The sequence below is a fragment of the Calypte anna genome, chromosome 7 (genome assembly GCF_003957555.1).
Source record: "Calypte anna isolate BGI_N300 chromosome 7, bCalAnn1_v1.p, whole genome shotgun sequence".
Lineage (NCBI taxonomy): Eukaryota > Metazoa > Chordata > Aves > Apodiformes > Trochilidae > Calypte > Calypte anna.
Genome location: NC_044253.1, coordinates 5,714,811 through 5,736,200, shown reverse-complemented (window position 1 = coordinate 5,736,200; position 21,390 = coordinate 5,714,811). Strand labels below are relative to the sequence as shown.

The following is a 21,390-nucleotide window of genomic DNA, read 5'->3' as shown; positions in this document are numbered from 1 at the left end:
CTGAGTTTAAAGTAGATTTCTGTATTCCTCATACATAAATGAGAGCACAGAAGAGCTAAAAATGGACCTTCCTTAATTCTCCATCATGTGATCACATTAAACACTGACTAAATATCCTTTTTTAGTCTGGTTGTAAGAGAAAAGAGGTCAAAAAAACTCCTCTGAAAATTCTTGCACCCAAAATGAAGAAAAAAAAAAACCACATGGCCTTTGAAAACAATGGTTTTGCTGAAGGAAAAGCACACACTGGAAAGTTAGAACTTTGTAATGGGAAAAAGGAGGATGGATTGGGTTCATGGCCAGAGCAGAGCATGGTGCCAGCCTGCAAGGGCTGCAGAGGGATTAGAGAATCAAACAGACTGGGAAACCCAGTTCCCTCAGAAAAAAAATACAAAAAAAACCCCCCAAACCCCAACAGCAACAAAACCCAACAAAAAAATAATTACATGCTTTAGTTTTGATTAACATTTCAAGGACACTACTAAAGGAGATGGGAAGCAGAGCTGTTCCCAGTGATGCAGCCTCCTTCAGAGCAGAGCCAAGTGCACAAATCTGCCCCACTGATCAAGGAAGGTTGGTTTTATCTTTCTGCCCCTGGTTTATATATTACTTTCCTTATTGAGGAGATTATAAAAAAACAAACAAACAAACAAATGTTTGGTTGCTTTTTGTTAGCTTCAGTGAATGCATCAAGCAGAAGGTATGCAAAGTAGGTTCAGGCCACAGTCCTCCTCCAGCTTGAAGAAATGAACATTAACAATCCTGCAGCCTTCAAAGATGCAGGAATCTATTGAAAAGAAAGAAAAGGTGATGATTTAATGCTTTTGGTGCACCTCTTCTTACCCTTCTGGTTTTTTCCTCTTTACCTCAACAAAACAGCTTTTGCATGCTGTGTTTGCTTGGACAGGGATGATTGAGAGTTATTTCTTAGGATGAAAGATGAAGGAAAAACCCCTGTGGTTTCTATTTGGACATTAGAGGCTTGATGTGTTTTGCTGTCACATTCTATTTTTAAATGCATGACACTGCACAGGTGTTCAGGCTCCAAATCCTTCACTAAATCTGTCACCTCTCTGCAGCCTGTCACTGCATCAGCTCCCAGACTGAGGGCAGAATGCAGTCCCTGTATGGCAGAACACTGCAAGAGCTTGGCAATGGTTAACCATGATTCCTTTCCAGAGCTGAAAAAAAAATACCCCTCACTCCATTTGATAAATTTCAGGGTGTTGCAGTTGCTTTAAGGTTGATATCTAGAATTTCTCAGTCTAATAATTTATTTATCAGTCCTTCAGATGTAGAGCACAACCTAAGTGATGATTAAAAATGCAAATTGTTTTTTTTTTCAGAAGCAAAAGTTTTGAAGTCTGACTCGAAGGTTGGCAGTTTTACCTCTGTGCCTGCAAACCACAAAACATTGTCTGAATTCAGAAATATGAGATTTACAAAGAACTACAAATAATTTGCCTGAATCTGCCTCAGGCATGTATTATTTCTGTATCTGTAGGTAGAGCTAAAGCATTACACTGCTAAGAATATAATAATCAGTATTTTAAGAAAGCTGGTCTTGAGTTTTTACTCCAAAAATGAGGTTAACCCACACTAATGCTGTTCTCAATGTTTTTGCTGAATCTGATACCCTTCTGGTACAGACCTCTGGGAAAAATATACCATGTTCAGATGTGTAGGGATAGAAAAAGATGGGAGAATGGGGCAGTCCTTACAGGGCTGGTGCTCCAGTCAGCAAGGGACTGACATTGCTGCTCCCCCCTGGGGATTCCTCAGCCCCAGGGAACATTTCCAACACCTCAGAAGATCATTTCCTTCTGCCTCTACCAGACCATTCTCTGTGGCAATACTTGAAGTCCAAACTCAAGATCTATCCTTGCAAGTGAATTTTAGATCTCCTAAAGAGACCTGAAGGGAACCGCTGGGTCCTTCTAGTTATTTTTGAGAAAAAACTGTGAGTGGCAACTATTCCTTTGCAGGTGGTTCTTTATATTTTGGTTTAATAGTCATTTAGCAAAACCAAAAACCAGTGGTGCCTGTTTCAGTGATACAGGACTGAATTCTAAGGAATGAATTTGACTTCTTAAGTGAAACTACTTCAAGTCCCCTGAAGATTTAATTCTATGTAATTTCCCTACATAATCCTTACTACCAGTCATAGAAGAGAACTGAGCCAGGGATCCCCTGAGAATTCTCAACCCATCCACAGTCTACAGGGTTGGGTGGGTATTATCCAAGTCTGCTGAAATTGCTGGCTGATGGGGCTGTTCACAATCAAGTTTTGGTTTTGGAGACTGGGGGAGGTCCCTGATGGTCAGGAAAATGTTTACATGTAGTAAACCATTTCCCAAAGAGTCTAAAAACAATCCAGGAGATTACCAGCTGCTCACTTCAGCCCCTGGGGAAATCATGAAGCAAATCCTCTCTAAAGTCATATCTGGGCATATGAAGGGGATGATGATGACTGGGAATAGCCAGCATGGATTTACCATGGATTTACTAAATTTACCATGTTTAACTCAACTGTTTGCCAAATATTTATCAAAAGACTGGATCTGTGGAGGGGGAGAGAGCAGAGGAATGTCAACAACCTTCTGACATGGTCATCCCAAGAATTTCTGTCCCTAAATTGTTCCCTCCCTGGTGAGCAGATGAGAGGTGAAAAAGGAGCTGTGCTGAGGCTCAGAAGACATTGTTTAACAGGTCATACTCCTTCTCGGAGTCAGAAACAACTGGAGTCCCAATTTACTGGAAGAGCATAGACTGGATTCACAGAGGGATTTTGTAGGCTTATATTTTCATAATCCATATGAAAATCTTGGATGCTGTTTGATGGAAAACACAATATAAACAAAATAACCCCCCCCCAAACTAGTCTTCCCAAAGAAGATGATTTCAGTAATCTTCTTGTTCATATGTGAGTTGTCTGAAAGGCAGTGCACACCCTGAAAAGTGGTTGGGGTGAGTGCTCAGAAGCAGTTTGAAGAAAACAGATTTATTTCTGACTGATGGACTTCAAAAACACCCCAGTGCAGGCATAAGGTTAACACCATGTGAAAGAATGATTTTTCTTAAAAGTTATACTTTCATAATTGTGTTTATATTTCACAATTATAAAAAAAATCCATTATGATCTACTGAATTAATTTGTCATTCTAGCCATGGCAGACCTCATGGCCCCAGGACTGTGATAACACCACAGAGAGCTCAACCAGTTGGTCCCAGAAGAAAGGCAGCAACCAGAAAATGAGCAACCAGATTTATATCAGTCAGTTGTACTTCTTTATACTATCTTACTTATATTTTATTATCATATTAATATTATATTTTTATATTAATTATTATTATATTAATATTGTATTATTTATACTATATTATACTAGTAAATGCACAGGACATTAATATACCTTTACAGTAGTGTAATTTATAAAAGGAAAAAGAACATTTAGGAAAACCTCTAATACATTTACTATTAAAAATCTTTGCTCTAAGGGGAGGGCTGTAACTGTTGAACTGCTCACATTGCAAACACTACTTAAAACTGGCAAAGTACAGCCTGGGAAGGTCATTCTTCATCTTACCCTCCAGGGTCAATAATTCTTTCCTTGGAGCCTTCTCTGAACCCTGTTTCCATGCAGTCTATATTTCAGATAGGCAAACACCTTGATGTCCCTAACCAAACTGATGAATTTCTCCCCCATATTTATTGTTCTTACTCCTGGCTACTGAAAGAAAAACCAGCACCTTCTTCAGCTCTTAATGGCAAGTTTATCTGTTAAAAATGATGACTTGTATGGGAAATGGTGGTTCTGGGTAAGAACACTGTTTTACAGACTACTCCTAAAGTGTTGCTTTCAGGAACAGGAAATTTGAAGCATTACAAGGTTTACAGCAACCCAACATCTGATGTGTTTTTACAGCATCTTTGAACAGAAGTTTCCCTTACACATTGACAGCTACAAAAATGTTGTCACTGCTTGCAAAGAAACAGGTCCCTGGGGAATTCAGGGGATATTTCTTTAATCAGAAATCAGAGACTGAGCAAAATATTTAGGTATCCAATCTGTTTGTGTGTAATTCCTGCTGGTTTGTTGGTGTGTTTTTTTCCTTCCAGCCATGACTCTATCTTCTCAGAGCACTGATGTGCTGTACAAGCAGCAGAAGGCTGGTAATGTGTCTGGATAGCTACAAAAATCTTCTCCCTGAGCTGCAAGCTGATCAAAACCAGGCAACTGCACTCATTCTGCCCTTTGGTGCACCCATCCTGCTTGTTAGGTGCACCTAGTGCTTATTTAGTCACCTAGTCTGCATCTTCAGCATATAGACCCATAGCATGCACAGTGTCCCATCCTCATGAGCTGGCTGCTGGAAAAAAAAAATGAACTGCTTAGATCATAGAAATCATAGAAACCATAGAATTGACTGGGTTGGAAGGGACCTCTGAGATCATCAAGTCCAACCCTTGATACACTACCGCTGCAGTTCCCAGCCCATGGCACTGAGTGCCACATCCAGGCTCTTTGGAAATATCTCCAGGGATGGAGAATCCACTACTTCCCTGGGCAGCCCATTCCAATGTCTGATCACCCTCTCCATAAAGAAATTCTTTCTAATATCCAACCTAAACCTCCCCTGGCACAACTTGAGACCGTGCCCTCTTGTCTTGCTGAGAGTTGCCTGGGAAAAGAGCCCAACCCCCCCCCTGGCTCCAACCTCCTTTCAGGGAGTTGTAGAGAGTGATGAGGTCTCCCCTGAGCCTCCTCCAGGATGAACACCCCCAGCTCCCTCAGCCTCTCCTCATAGGGTCTGTGCTGGATCCCTTCACCAGCCTGGTTGCCCTCCTTTGGACCTGCTCCAGCACCTCGATATCCTTCCTAAACTGAGGGGCCCAGAACTGGACACAGGACTCAAGCTGTGGCCTCACTAGCTCTGAGCACAGGGGCAGAATCCCTTCCCTGGGCCTGCTGGCCACGCTGTTCCTGATCCAGGCCAGGATGCCATTGGCCTTCTTGGCTACCTGGGCACACTGCTGGCTCATGTTCAGCTTCCTGTCCATCCAGACTCCCAGGTCCCTTTCTGTCTGGCTGCTCTCACCACTCTGTCCCCAGCCTGGAGCTCCCCATGGGGTTGTTGTGGCCAAAGTGCAGGACCTGGCACTTGGCCTTGTTGAACCTCATCCCGTTGGAATCAGCCCAACTCTCCAGTCTGTCCAGGTCCCTCTGCAGAGCCCTCCTGCCTTCCAGCTGATCCACACTTCCCCCTAACTTAGTGTCATCTGCAAATTTGCTGATGATGGACTCAGATAAGTGTGTCCAGAGATGCATAAAAATATTTGGTGGTGAAAACATTGCAGTTTGAAGTAGGAAAAAAAAGACTCTGGGAGAATGATTTGGAATGCAATGCCTTCCTCCTAACCTTCCTCCTCCTCTTTTCTTCATCAAAATTGCCAAGTTCTCCAAGAATCTTATAGGCTTGGATGACATCTTTTAACCCTAACAAGTTGGGTGAGCACAGTGAGTATCTGTCCATTCAGATGTTCTGTATCTTTCCATTCAGATGTTCTGTGAAAACCAACAGGGAAGAGAGAATAAAATAGAAAAAATAAAAATAAAGTAAAAAAAAAAAAGACAGAAGTCACTCCAGACACGTATGATCAATGGAAAAGAATAAAGAGACAGAACTTGCTGTGACTCACAATGTTAACTTTGTAGTTCTTTGAGGAAAAGGTCCCCAGGAACAGGCAAATAATGCAGCCTAAAGCAAAGTGTCTCAAGAGTGATAGAAAAGAGGATAGCTAAGCATAACAGGAAGGAATTAGGAAAACTTTGTGTAGAATATTAGGAAAAAACTTACTCAACAATAAGATGCCACCAGCTGTGAAGCTTCCTAGGGATTATCAAGGGAACTTTTTAAAAAAAAACAAAACCAAAAACAGAACTAAGAAGAATACTAGGAAGTGTTCAGTATGAGCAATCCTACATCAGAGGAAAATATGGGATAGCTTCTCCTCTTATCCATCTGCCAAAGTAAAGAAGAAAAGAGCAGAGAGTATGAGAGACAGCAAGCACAGTTTTTCCACAGGGTCCCAATGGATCCATGTCCTAAATCTCTAAGGTGTAAAACCACTGTAAGATGCATGACCTAAGCAGTGCTTGTGCTTTAGGAATGCAAGAATGCAAATTCTCTTTTTTTTTTTTTTTCTTTCTTTCTTTTTTCTTTCTTCTTTTTTCTTTCTTTCCTTTTTTCTTTCTTTTTTCCTTTTTTTTTTTCTTTTTCCTTTCTTTTTTCCTTTTTTTTTCTTTTTCTTTTCTTTTTTCTTTTTTCTTTCTTTTCTTGGAGCATGCTTTGCTGAGCACCTGAGCATCTGATGCATCTATGGACTCTCCTGGGATACAAGTCCAGGCATTCCTTCACCCATTTCTGTAGAAAGGTCCAATCCAGGGGATGGTTTTCACACACCTTTGACTCAAAGAAAGAGGAAAAAATGCTTGCAATGATGTCTCCAAGGCTTTTATTTTATTTTTTATATTTTTTAATCCAATATCTCTTTGCAGGAGCAAGTACATCTTCCGGGAGTGGGGAGGGGAAAGCCACTGAATTTGAACACATATATCCCACCTCCAAAATAAATGGACAGATTTGTACTTATTCTGTCTCTCCCTCCAAAAGGAAGATGCTAACAGCTCTCAGTCCCTTTAAGGACAGGGACAGAGCACCCTCCTACTATCTACCCTGGTAAATTGGATACCATTTTGAGAGCTGGAGTCTCATTTTCCTTTCTGCCACCCTAATTAGGGATAAGCACTGCCTTATTTGCACAGAGAGAATAGAGATATTATCACCTATTTATTCATTAGTCATTAAAAACTGTTTCACCTTTGCCTAACCAGCTTCCCTTAAAAAGCCTTCAAGTCTAAGGGAAAGAAGGGGATCTTGCAACCCAGAGGAAGGCTCTGAAGTTTCTACATGGGATACATTTTAAGCTACTGCTCTTCTCAGAACCTTCCTAGGCATCTTTCTTCCTCCTTTGTGGGGAGTTTGATGAATCCCATTTCCAGGCACCATATGCTAATTGCAGGTGTTTAATTCAAAGCTGTGCCAGAGATAACTTCTGCACTATCTTTTAATGACTTTGTGTTTTCTAGAACTGCAATATAATTCCTGACCACGTTTAGTTGTTATTTTCAAACTGAAGAAATGAGAAAAGGAAAAAAACATCCTTTATTTGTGTAGGTTTTCTTGCCTCACTAAAATGGATTACCCCTCCTTTTCCAGCTCAGTATTTTGAAGAGGCATTATATGGCAGAGCATGTTTTAACTACAGCTGAAGAAATATGCCTTTTGTAGGAAGTCCTGATGAACTTCTGATGGGGATTCAGGTGTGTTTTGGCTTTCAGACTCATTTCTGTTTCAAATATTTTTTTTAGCCCTTTTCCTAAGAAAACCAAGCTTCCTAGGATGCTGTTGCTTTTTGTCAGCTGTGTGTCAGCCCCACTGTTCAACCATTCTGTGCACTTCAGAGCTGGTGATCTGAAGGATAATTAGATTTCTACTAAATGAATGTAGTGGGTCACACTGAAATTTGGGCAGAGGGGGAGGAGGTTTTCTTAATATCCACTCCCAGACCAGTTCATCCCAATATTCCCTGAATGCACAGAAGGATTTTATTATCACTGGGTTGGAACAAGCCAGCTAAGTGACTCCTGGTTCCTGTTCTCAGGACTACAGCTTTAATATTTAAATAGAACATGATGTTGATTCCCCTTCACAGTTACAAGCCTTATTGTCATAAATTAAAAATAAATCTAATGGTTAATCTGAATTGGACAAGGCAATCCAACCCAACAAAACCCAAGAAAGGTACAAATATAATAGGTATTGTAGTTTTCACCATATTAATCTTGTTATTCTACCAAAAATGTGAAGTGCTGTTCACTGAAAGAAATGTTGCAAACTCATCAGAAGGCACATTTCTGCAGAATGGTATTCTTAGTCATCACAAATACAAAGTTAGAGGTTTTAAATCCTTTCCCTTCCCCATTGTTCAACATTATTTTAAAAAAAGGCAACACTGAACCTTCAGTCTAAGCAAGCAGAGTAACAGATCCCATCCAATACTCACAAAAAGGTTTAGTTAAATAAAATGTGGATTTTAAATCCCATAGTCACTGCAGTGTTAGGTTGTCCATTGCTGATAATACATAGGTATTATATGCATATATGCATATATGAATAAAAAGATTAAGGGGTGAATACCATAAAATAGATCCAAGTAACTAATATGCCATGCTTTTGTTCATTCTTACATTTAAAGGTATTTAATTTGTCTTAAATCAAATAGATCCTAATTCAACAATCAAATAATTCTGTCAGACATTCAACTACCTTGTTATTGTTTTAAACCAGCCTCAGTTAGGTGCCAGGAACTGGATACTGAGTTTTAGCAAAAAGAAAAGAAAATATGAAGAGGCTCAAAGAGTGAGATGGGTGAGAATGGATCTCCTGCTTTTTCAGAACCTTAAGGAAAAACATTAGCTGTGAATTCACCAGAAGTGCTGCAGAAAAAAACCCTAAAAAAACCCCAAACACTAAATCTGGGATTTTGGATACTAGGGGGAAGGAGAGGAAGAGTAAAGAAAGAAAAAAACTTCTGTGCCCCCTGAATGTTGTGGAAATGCAGCTTGTTGTATCTCTTGGTCTTGATCTAAATTTTGCCCAGCAGATCTCACTGCCACAGCAAGACCTTGATAGGGAGAGGGTGTCAGAAGGGGAAAAATCTGCTTTTTGGAGACACAGTGATGTTTCTACAGCATCTGCAGTCCTGTAAAACTTGCTTCTAAAAAAATAGACAAGGCTGAGAGCCCCCACACCCTGTTCAAGCCCTTTGCTTTAGTAGTGGATATCCACTGAGATTCCACCTTGTAACAACTGAGCTTACAAGTGGAGAGTTTTAGATGGAAACACTCTAGAAGTACATCATACAACCTGGGATTCAAAGCCAATACAGCCTTTGGATTGATCTGCATCCAGAGTTTGGACAGGCAGCTGCCAGCAAAGGATGAACTAATAGACTCTGGAGAGATGGCTCTCACTGTTTATTTTGTTCCTTGTACAAACACAGTGTGTGTTGATTTAAAAACCTAAGTTGAAATATTTTTTCTACTGGGCAGTGAAGAGGAAGACAGGTTTTCATTCTTATCCTGGCTTTGGATCAGGAAAGGTTCTCCAGGAGGAAAAGGGAGGTGAGGAAGCCAAAGCTTCTCTAAAGGAATTGACCATCCTCTGCTTGGAAAAAACTCTGTGGGGATGGAGTGGACAGGGAAGAAGAAAAAGAGGTGGCAAGAGGCAGCTCAGGGCAGAGTACAGCTTGTAAGATCTCCCTGGAAGGCCAGAAACTTCCCTACAGCATAGAGCAGACCCAAGGGAATACAAAGCATCTTCTCCCAGGTATGTGTTTCAGTCATCTAATGTGAAGTGGCCCAGGATAACACACCTGAGAACTCCTCAGTGGTGCCAGAATGGTGCCAGGGGTAACATTATCTGCTAGGAATATTTGCACCAAGCTGATCAGCATTTTTTTTCTTTTTAGTTTAATGAGTGGAAAGCAACAGAGGCTTTAGCCTTCTCCCTGATACATGATTTGCTCAAGAAACTGAAAGATCAGGCTTTACTCCTCCCTTGCTCCACATTTTGTCACTCCCACAATGTCCCTGTCACCAGCCAATTAAGATCCTATTCAGGAGCTCTGTCGAGCTGCTCCAGTGTTTTAACCTTAAAAAAGTTTGCAGTTTGAAGTTTCATCTTTAAAATTTAAGATACTGCCTCGTGATTTCTTTATTGTTTCTGAATCTTGGAGATATTTATTTGCTTTTACACCAAGGATGCTCCAAACTGAAAGTGTGTTTTAAGAATCCGTAACAGAATAAAATACAAAATTAATTATCATTAATCATTAAAATCTGTAAAATAGGGAGTTTAGTTTTTCACATGCAACACTGACCTTACTGACACAGAGAAATGAAGTCTGCCTGGCCTACAAGCAGCAGTTGTTTAGTTACTTCTCCTGCATTTAAATCTACATTTATAGCTGAAGGTTGCTTACCCATATTTAAGTTTAAGCCTTGCTGCTCTGGTCTCAGCAAGTTTTACTGGCATGGATTTGTGCCACCACATTTGATTTTCAGATTGGAGTTGGGCTGAACCCCATGAACCAAGGGGGTAGAGTGGGGGTTCATGTAGACCATGGCCTTGTAACACAAGCTCTGCCCTGCAGTATATGGAATTAATATATTAAAATTGTGCTTTGTCCTACAATTATATTAAAATATGTTGTAAAGATATTCAGGCCATTTTTCTACGTTTTAAGTCTTCCTCCCTAAAGTGTCACTTTAGGGTGGGGATAAAGATATTTCTTTATGTCATTCCCATATTCTCTTGAGTACAAAGCCTGAATTTATTCAGATTCCAGATACATGGCTCTGAGATATTACTTCAGCCAAAGTACAGCTTATTGTACTGTGAATTCATACTCTTAATTATACATTTGGTTCTCTTCTGGAGACAAAACCCGCCAAACTATTGTGTTGCTGTATCAAAAATGTAGAAATGCTCAAATTCTGTCTGAGGAATGCCTGTGGTACAGCACTAAAACCTGACTTGGACAAATAAGCAATGTCACCTATATATTTATGAGTTAAAAACCCTAAGCAATAAACCACATTAATCAACATTTAGTCATTTACCCTGTATGTCTTCACATGACAGAAGTGATTTTCTCCTCTGACAAAGTTCATCCTTGCCTGCCTGTGTATCAAGTCCAGTGAAGGAGAGGGTCAGTTCTGCCATGAATTTGCTTCTGGTCCACTGGAAGTGAAGCTGAAAAGCATATCCTGGGGCTTTATTTTGGGAGACTGAGCCAGCTTTTGCTCCCTCAGTTTCCCAGAGCAGTGATGGCACACACACACACACACACACACACACACACACACACATGCAACATATCTGGACTATAAGGCACCATGAAGTCCAACTACAGAGTCCTACAAAGCTACTGATCTGTTCCTATTTCTGCACAAAAATCCCTGAAGGTTTCTTCTTGAAAGAACAATCTGACTGAATGGAGTGAAGAGAAAAGTTGTCTTGGGAATACCTTGGATGGTTGAGGCTGCCAGTGGAACACACTCATGAGCAACAGCTACATCTGAAGGCTTGAGAACAAATCAATGCCCCTCAGAGCCCCCAAGCCCCCTGGGTCACAGCAGTTTCTACTTTCCAAGCAACAGAAGCAATCAGCCAGTGCTTGCAAGAAGAAAAGAGCCAAACAGCCTTAGAGGAAAACATCCTTCAGGGTCTCACATTGGACTCTCCTGGGCTGTTAAGCTGTGAGGTTTCCCCATCTTACTTCACAGGAGGAAAACAGCAGCAGTACCTGAAAGCTCAAAACCACCACCAGATCCTTGCACTCGAACACCAAGATGCACCAAGAGAGCTCAGATCTTCTGAGCTTCCCTCCACCCAGGGGCTGGTTAGGAAAATCCCACTTCCAAATTCTCTCCAGTGGGGAGAATGACAGCAGAAAGGACCTGCCACAGCCTCAGAAGTTGGTGTTACTGTGGGATATATTCCTTGTTACTGTCACTGTCAGTCCCTCTCCTCCTGCCCTAACTGCCCAGGCTCACCCCACCTGCCCAGGAGGCTGTTTTATTTCCATAATTTTCCTCTCTCTCATATTCACCTCCTACCCCTCAGCCAAGCCCCAGTGCTATTTTTCTTCAGGTCAGCCTTAAGCACAGCCAGCTCCTTCTCCATCAGAACAGTAAAAAGCCCTTAAATCTACATAATAGAAGAACAAATATAGAAGCACTTCTATGCACAGTGTTTTATTTTCATAGATAATGGATGCAGTAACATGAAATTAAGGTTATTTTATTACTGATGGATCACAGTATTAGAAATACCTGGTCAGCACCAAACCCAAGCATTAGAAAGTCAGGAAATTCTCAGAGGATCATTGGTCATAAACATAAACCAAACATGCTGGATCTGGAGAAGCAGAATCAGGGCATTTAAAGTAACCTCAGTCCTGCACTGTAATGATACAATAACTGTAATTGGTCCCCACACATATAAAAGCTGATTTTAGAGACATTAGATCCTTAGTTTTATTTTTTATTTCTCCCTATTCTTTCATTTTCACTTCCCTGCTAATAACAGCTTCTATTACTACCAATCGTTTGGAACAAAGAGAAAACCTATCTCAAGAACTACAGTTCTTAAATCTCTTTAATTCTACTTTAAATTACTATCAAGTTGTTCAAATTCTGTATTTACAGTGAGCACTGCCATTCCAGGTAGAGCAGAGCATCTTACCAGGATAGAAGGCTCAGCTGCAAGGACAAAACTACTTATTCTTAACTGTGGAGTCATCTTCATAGCCCTGGATTTCCTCTCCACTTTAAATTTGTTTCCTTGGACATCTTTATCAACTGCAACTGAGCTCATAGCTGACACACACCACTAGCCCACATGGACATTCCCTACAGGAAAGGAATTAACACTGTTTACCAAGTTCTGACCTGCAGACTTCATGAGTTTCATGTGACACTAATGCAGAAACTCATCCACCCCCTGTCCCACCCTCAGCTCACCTGGCAGAGTGCTCTCAACTCCCAGATTTCTGCACAGGACCCACAGCTTTTCCAGCATCCCCAGTGCTTGGGGATGTGGAATCTGGAAGGCAGGGGAACGTTTGGGCAGGGAGTCCTGCCACAGGGTGCAAAATCTTGGGCTGCAGCCTCATAGTGAGGCTCCTCCATCAATCAGTTCATGGAATTCCAGGAGTATCCCAAGTGAGGGCACGGCCACGTTTCACGACTCTACACAGAGCCCAGCAGAGTTTCAGTGCTCTAGTGGTAAAATAACACTTCCTGAAGCATGACCCACAAGGAAACAACTGATAAATGGGGTGAATACAGATAATCAGATAAAATCTGCATATATTAAAAGTGGTAAACTAGGGAAGAGGGACAGAGAGGGTGAAATGCAACTCTTCTTATGAGGAGAGGCTGAGGGAGCTGGGGGTGTTCAGCCTGGAGAAGAGGAGGCTCAAGGGAGACCTCATCACTCTCTACAACTCCCTGAAAGGAGGTTGGAGCCGGGGGGGGGTTGGTCTCTTTTCCCAGATGACTTTCAACAAGACAAGTTGAAAGTTGTGCCAGGGGAAGTTTAGGTTGGAGATTAGAAAGAATTTCTTTATGGAGAGGGTGATCAGACATTGGAATGGGCTGCCCAGGGAAGTAGTGGATTCTCCATCCCTGGAGATATTTAAAAAGAGACTGGATGTGGCACTCAGTGCCATGGTCTAGCAACAGCAACGGTGGTAAAAGGGTTGGACTCGATGATCTCTGAGTTCCCCTCCAACCCAGCCAATTCTATGATTCTATGATTCTGGGCTTACTTAGCAGTAGTGATGCTCTGAGGGAAGCAGAATCTCCCTAGCAGGTCCAACCATAATTTTCTTTAACTCTGACTGATTTTTTAACTACCTAAACAAACAACATAAACTAGTGCTGCAAACACGGTGGGAAACTGATAGGTTGAAATGGAATGGGAACAATGAGCAGGCTTGGGGAAATACACACAAACATATTTAAGATTTGAAGTGCATGGCCTAAGCTGACTCAAAATAGGGTGCCTGGAAATCAAGTTCAGGGTGAATTTTTAATAGTCATATGAAAGGTAACTTTCACTTTCTTCTTTCCTAGTTCTGCAAGGTTGGATCTAGTAAAATGTTCAAGGCAAATGTTTTTTGCTTTAAAATAGGTATAGCAAAATATTGAGTTAAAAAGGTAGGCAAAAATCAGGACTAGAAGACAGAATAGAGAACCAAAGTACTGCCCCATGGAGTTTTGAAATAGCCACTTACCAGAGCAATTTTGTGATAAAGGCCAAAATTTCTTTTTTTTTCTCACACTGCATTTGTTTCTGATGCATTGATAAGCACAGGTGGGAGACTGGAAGTGACAGCCTTCCCAGAACAGCTCAGGATTCATAGAATCATAGAATTGGCTGGGTCGGAAGGGACCTCAGAGATCATCGAGTCCAACCCTTGAACCACCATTGCGGTTGCTAGACCATGGCACTGAGTGCCACATCCAGTCTCTTTTTAAATATCTCCAGGGATGGAGAATCCACTACTTCCCTGGGCAGCCCATTCCAATGCTGGATCACTCTGTCCGTAAAGAAATTCTTTCTAATATCCAATCTAAACTTCCCCTGGCACAACTTAAGACCGTGCCCTCTTGTCTTGTTGAAAGTCATCAGGCAAAAGAGCCCAACCCCCCCTGGCTCCAACCTCCTTTCAGGGAGTTGTAGAGAGCGATGAGGTCTCCCCTGAGCCTCCTCTTCTTTAGGCTGAACACCCCCAGCTCCCTCAGCCTCTCCTCATAGGGTCTGTGCTCAAGTCCCTTCACCAGCCTGGTTGCCCTCCTTTGGACCTGCTCTAGGACCTCGATAACCTTCCTGAACTGAGGGGCCCAGAACTGGACACATTTCTGACCAAGACCCAACAACACTGTGGGATGACAGCTTTTGTCTTCAAACCATGGCAGGTGTTTACCAGAAGTGCCCAAGAATTACTGACTTGAATCAAAAGAATCAAAACTTGAGCCAAAAGAAGGTTAACATGTCAGCCACAGACCAGGAATCTCTGAGGATTACTGCCCAGTGCTCATTTCCCATCCCATACCACACTGAGCGGCTCCTGCTCCTCTCCTCAGACACTTTTGTTTGTGAAGTGTTGATTAAGTGTAAAATTTTCAGCAGTACAGGAGGAATTTGGTGCACCTAGAGGGGAATTGCACACTTCTGGGTCTCTGTGCCCTGAAAGTCCAGGCCAGGGAGAGGATTCTCCTGTTGTACCCTTTCCACCCCTGTGTCTGAGCTCCCTTCCTGCAGAAACCAAGGCTCAGGAAGCAAAGCAGAAAGGTGGGACTGACCAGTGCATCCCAATTTCATGGCACACTTTCCTGTTGGTTACACTGTGCCACTGGTAATAAGAAAAACTTATCACACATCTCCGACAAATCACTCTCAAAATGCTTTACGGTGGCAGAAAAATACTTTCCATGTCACAGAGGGAAAGATTGAGACCAGGGTTTTATGTGCTCCGTGCTAAAGAAGCCTGGGGTGTCTGTGGTTTAGTGGGCATCAGTCAAACAGACTTGCTGCACAGATTATTAAATAGGATCTATAACCTTTCTGTGCCCCCAGCCAACCTGCAAATAAACCGAGAAATAATCAGTCACCAATCCCACAGAAGTAGGTCAAAAGATGTGACGTAAGGACAAGTTTAGTGCTGCCTGTTTACCTCCTATGTAAACTAAACCTAGCCCCAGCCACCTTAATTCAGAACTCCTCACCCAGGGTAATAAATTCTCAAAGTGCTGAAACCAGCACCTCTTGAGCTGTCTCCAGCCTCTGACCGCCGGCGTTCCTTGGGTTACTTCTGTCACTTCATTTCCCAAGAATGAGCCACAGCCTTACAGTGCCTGCAGCATCCAGCAAAAACACCAAAATAAACCCAATGAAATGTTGGGCCCAGGATATTTCATGACAAAGATCTCCCTGAAATTTAGAGGGATGGAATTGGATCCGTGTCCTTCAAGGTGACCGGAGGGAAGAATTCACCTTCCCCAAAACAGAGCTGAGAGTTCTGCATGGTCCCTGTTGCTGATTCTCACTGCAGGGGTATGGCATGCACACCAGGTCTGCAGGGATACAGAGGAAAACTAAAGTATCCAGGAAAACATCTCTGTTTCTATGCTTAACCTAGTATATATATATTTTAAATGGAAATGCAGCTTTATCTCAGTTTTCCAGTCATTTCTGCAATTGAAACCTCATTTTATAATATAGCAAATTATAAATGTTTTTTCAGTGCGAGTTTTTAAACTCTGCTGTAAAAAAAATCAGTAAAAAAAAATTTAATTAGTTGTCTGATGAATAATTTTTCATTACGTGCAAAAATTTCAGCCCTTGAGAAGCCCAAGACAAACATAATCTGTCACTGAAATTCACTCATATCAAATGAAGTCTTGGTGGAGGAAAAAAACCCATAAAATAACATGGTTTTTTTCTAATTATTTCTAATCTATACAAAAACTACTGGAAAAAATTAACTGCTTCTAAGAGTCTGTAAAAGCCTTGATTCCCAGAGATATAACATGGTGACAGCTCTGCCTGGTGATAATGTTAGAAGAGAAATTCTTGCTAGGAATGCTCACAAAACTTTAACTATAGGCAGTAGAAAATGCTGCTGGGATCATTTCTTAATTTTAAATTGCAAAGATGTTAAAATAAACAAATAGTTGAGGTGCTGGTTACCCTATAGAACCACAGGTCCTGTCTCTGGGTGTTTGTCTCTGACTATGCTTTGCCAAAACAAAGGAAAGTTGTGGCTATGTTTGCTATCAAAATTTAAAGAAATTCTGCTTCTTGGCTCAAACCCTTCCTACAGCCCTTATTTTTTTCCTCTTTCTTTGTTACAGAAAAGGAGGAAGTTCTTGGATGTTTTGAAGACCTCATATAACCTATTTTAAACAATTTTATGACACATGGCATTTAAAAAGTGCCAATTAATTCCATGTAAAGAAATCACTGGGTACTGACCACATGTTTTATTTTTAAAACAGGGTTTCTTTAAAATGACAAATATTCTCAAGAAAGTAGCAGAAGCCTCCCCTACCCTTAGGGCATTTAAAACCAACTTAACAAAACACTACTAGGTGTACTCTAAAGCATATAATACTAATACTTCAGTCTTTTCAATCCACAACATGTAGAATTCTTTCATTTATAGACAGATAACAAAAGGGGCACACAGCAATTTTGTGGCAATTGAAAAAGCTTACTGAAAATTAATTGTAAAAGAAGACTACCTGCTAATGAGATTATATTATAATATAATGCAACACATCAATTTTTGGTTTTCTTATCAATAAAAGCCCAGACAGGTACTGGCAGTGCATTGCAAATTATTGTTTTGGTCCTTATTAACAACTAAGGTAAACCTGACTCTTAAAATAAATACATTTATAAAGAAGCAAGTTAGCATCTTAACCTGACTCCACAGCAGGTTTCCTTACTGTTTAATACAGCCAAACATGCCAAGTAGTTTAGGAAATATATGTGTGCTCACACTACATGCATACCAGTGCACCATCCACTAATTAAAATCATAATTCAAGAATATTCAACAAAAATGCAACCATATTCTATTAAGGAAGTAATAAATGTGAACTTCAGATTGAACAATATAAGGCACAACATCTAAACAATCACCTAAAACTGCTTCCAGAAATGCATAGAGGTTGCCATACTCTTTAGCATCTCCTCAGATTTGTGAGGTTTTTCCGTGGTTTTTATCCTGCATTTAATCATCTTTAAAAAGTAAATAATTAGATGCTACATGCTGGTATTTGAAAGCCAAGCAAGTGTTTGAAGTTAAATCTATCTAACAAATGAAATTATTAAAAAAAAAACAAACAAATTAAAAATGCAGTGCCAAAACATTTTGCATTCTAACATCTCTGATTTCATAAAAAATTAAGATTGCACCATCAGAAAGAGTTTGATGGTAGCAGTTCTGGGTTATAAATATGCTGCTGTATTGCAACAGTGAAATCCAGAATTTTTTTCCTTCTTTGGCCGAAATGCTGAGCCTTAAGTGTTGTATTAATACTAACTATGTTGAGCTGTGGTTAAAAAAAAAAAAAATAAGAGAGAGAGAAAAAGAGGTCAAGAATTAGTACCACTGACGCCTGCCTGCTAAAACTGCTAATTAAATTTCAGGAAGCCATCAGTCATTCCAAATACTGTCCAGAGAACAGAGAATAGTACAGACACTTGTCTTAACACATTACCACTGGAATAAAATATTTCCAGTATTATAATAAGCTGTAACTTTAAGCAGATGGTAACCAGAAGTTCTGGTCATACTATGCCAAAATGTATTTACACAGCTTTTTAGCAATAGATTAGCACTAAAATATATGTGTGTGTGTGTGTATATATATATATATATATATATAATGCCTTTAAAATCTCACACACTCTAATTTTGCTTTTTTTTTTTTTTAACTAATTTATGTAAGCTATAAAACTAATTTATTCCCAAACTTTGCTGGTTTGTCTATAATGAGCTAAAAAAAATAAAAAAAAGAATACTCCAGGGTCAGCTGAGTGCCACATCCACCTACAAACCTGCACTGACTCAGGATTTTTGTTTGATTTTAGACAGAAACTTTGCTTCTTTAGCCAGCCTTCTCTCTGGGCATATAAAACCACAGAAAACAACTTCCCAATCTCACCCATAAAACACTGTGTAATGAAACCCATCCCCACTGATGCAAGTTGCAATCAATCCCTTTGATATATATTTAAAAAAAAAAAAAGAGTGAAAGAGGTTGTAGGTGTGAGGAAAGAGTTTTTCTTTAGTTCCCTTCAGCTCAGCAACTTAGGAATCCTTTTACATCCTTTTACTGCTTTCCATTCCCATCTCTCACCCCTGCTCGTTGTTTAGCTGGAAACTGGGCTGCAAGAATGTGAAGAATGTAAACAGCCTTTTATTGTCCAAAAGGATAGGAGTGTGAAAGAAATGTGTGCCTTATCGCAGGGCTGCAGCTCGCTACTTCATTGCTATGATAAAGTGCTGGAGCAAAAAAAAAAAAACAAAAAAAAAAACAAACAAAAAAACCCAACCAAACATTACACGACAAGCACAACCCAAAAACCGGATTAGAATTTGACATAAGCTTCCTCAAAAACTAATCAATCAACTCACGCTGTAATATTAGACTCCAGTTCTTAAGGAGGGTGTTTAATCCCTTCAAGGTTTATTACACACTCCCTAGTGACCACAGGGACAAACTTTCAAGATACCAGGCGGCTGGGGAGGAGAGGCACAACTTTTGCAGCACGAATCCGGAGGTAATGATGGGAGTAAAACCAAAACTCCCCCTCCCCAGATAAATTCAGAAATAACATTTTAATTCCAGTCGCTGAAGTCAAGATTGCCGGATTATTTCGCAAGGAGAGTTTTCCTCTTTATAACCTCTCCGGCCACAACAACACGAAGGAGAAGACCTTTTCCAGACTGGCTGCCCCACAGAGAGGACAATTTGCCGGGTTTGGGACAAGCGGAGCCCTCCGTGTGGCCCCTGCACCTCCCGCCGCGCCCCTCGCTTCGCTCCCACCCCTTCCTCCTCCTCCTCCTCCCTTTACAGAACTGAGAGTTTCTGCATTTCACCTCGGCACCACCTCAAGTCCCCCAATTCCCTCGCTGCCGTACAAAGGAATTTGTAGCGGTAACGCAGGCGTGTGCCACAGTTTGTAATAATAATCATAAAAGAAATAAATTAAGGAAACCCCTTTGGCGTGCGCTGCAGCAAGCCGAAGATAACGAGGGAGCTTCCAAAGGGCAGAGGGACTCCACCGGCATCACTCGCTGTGCCTCGCACAGGGAAAGAGGCACTTGAGAACGACAGAAAACTTTCCGGGAAGGGAACTGTTTAAGGTGTTCCTCGGCACCCTCCCTCCCGTATCCCGGCTCCGCGGTCCCCGCATCCCGGGGGTCGGGGCGCTCCCGGCTCCCGCCGCACCCCTTGGCTCCAGCCCCGCCATCCCAAACGGGCCAGCCGAGCTGCAAAGCAAAAACCCACTTCCAAAAATCAAATAAACAAAAAGAACTAAAATTCACCGTGGGGCTCCGGGGCTTCTCGGGGCCAGCCCTGAGCATTCACCTCTACGGGAGTCCGCGCCTACCGCCCTCCCCGACGAGATGGGAACCGGTTCCCCCCCCAGCACACACACACAGCTCCCTCAAAGTATTGCGGCAGGAGGCCGAGGGGATGAGGGAAGGAGACTTACGAGCTGGAGGACGCCCTGGACCACGACGAGGGGCAGAGGCTGCAGGTGCACCATCCTGGCTGCCGGTCTAGGAGGAGACTCCCGTCGCACGGGTCTCGCACATCTCCGCTCCGGGGAGAAGGAGGAGGAGGAGGAAGAAGGAGGAGGAGGGGGGGGGGAGGCAGGACTGAGCGCAGGGACACACCGCCCCGCTTGTCCCCCCTCACGGGGCGCTGGCAGGCAGCGGAGAGACCCCGGCACTGCCGCTCCGCTCGGCTCCGCGGGCGGCCATGGCGGGCGGGAGGCGGGAGGAAGAAGACGAGAAGGCGGGAAGGCGGCGGTGGCTCCTGCGGTACCCCCACCTCAGGGCAGAAGGAGGGGGGGTCCCCTCACAACCCGCAGCCCGACGCCCCGTTACCTGCCATAATGCTGCCAGGGCGGTGGAACCGCTCGGCCGGGCCGAAGTTGAGGAGAAGGACTGCGGGGGGTGGGTGGGGTGAGGGCGGCGCGTCCCCGCCGGGCGCTGAGGAGACCCCCGCTGCCCCGGGCGGGGCGGTCGAGCCCAAACGAATTGAAAGCTTCGGCGGCCCCTCCTCTGTCTCCGGGCACCCCCCGACGCCCTGCCCGGTGGGGAGTAGCGGCCCTCAGTGTCAAACTTTGGTTTCGTCGAGCGGGAAGAGACCCCATCCCTGCCTTCCCTCAAGCAGCCTCCTCCATCCGGCTCTCCCTTCCTCCAGAGAGCCTCCGGCGCTGCCTTTGGGCTCCCGGTCTGGTGTAAAAAAGGAGAGACACGTAAAAGGTTTGGCTTAACGTTCACCTCCTGTTTTTGTGACCCCCCCCTCACTGTCACACAGCTCCATTTCTGCCCTCCTGGCACCCACACTCGGGTGCGCAGCCGTAGCCTTGGTGGGGAAACTCGACGTGTGTCTTCTCCCCGGCTCTGAGGAGACACGGCAGGACGGCCGAGGCCTGGCACCCACCTGCCCGGCGGTAGCCCGCAGCCTGCCCTGGGTACACCGGTTGTCTGTCAGCTGGGGACAGTGTCCCCTTGGGTGGGTACAGGGACAGGATGGCGTCCAAAGGGGCTCCTTGTGTGGGGCTTGAGCTGCGCAGGGGGGTGGGGAGGAGCAGCGCTGCGAGGGGTGAGGGGAAGGCGAAAATGGCGCCTGGGTGCGCTGGAAGATGGAGAACCCGTCTGCGAAGAAGTCACTTCGAGGTGACGGCCATAAAATAATGTAAATTAATTAATACATTCTGCAGCCATTTCGGGGATGTGCAGGAGCAGCCCAAAACTCTTGTGTCCGTGCAGGAAATTGGAATTGAAACTTTGTAACACAGCATCCTTCACAGGGGAACTAAACAAAGCTGTGAGGGCAGGAGGTTGGGGGCAGATGGAAACCCTGGCAGGTGCCACCTGCCTCTCAGGTGGCCTGGGACATCAGCAGTGGCACCATGACCCATAAGAGACACTCCTGTGTC

General features: G+C 42.9%; 1 protein-coding gene across 1 annotated transcript in view; it reads right to left on the bottom strand.

Annotated features, from left to right (window-relative positions):
- The window catches only part of NXPH2 (neurexophilin 2), a 38,828-nt gene extending 18,842 nt beyond the window's left edge, over nt 1-19,986 (bottom strand). The window contains exon 1 of the mRNA XM_008494371.2: nt 19,933-19,986. Within this exon, the coding sequence (XP_008492593.1) occupies nt 19,933-19,986 (54 nt within the window). The remainder of the gene's footprint in view (nt 1-19,932) is intronic.
- Nucleotides 19,987-21,390: the final 1,404 nt, after the last annotated feature.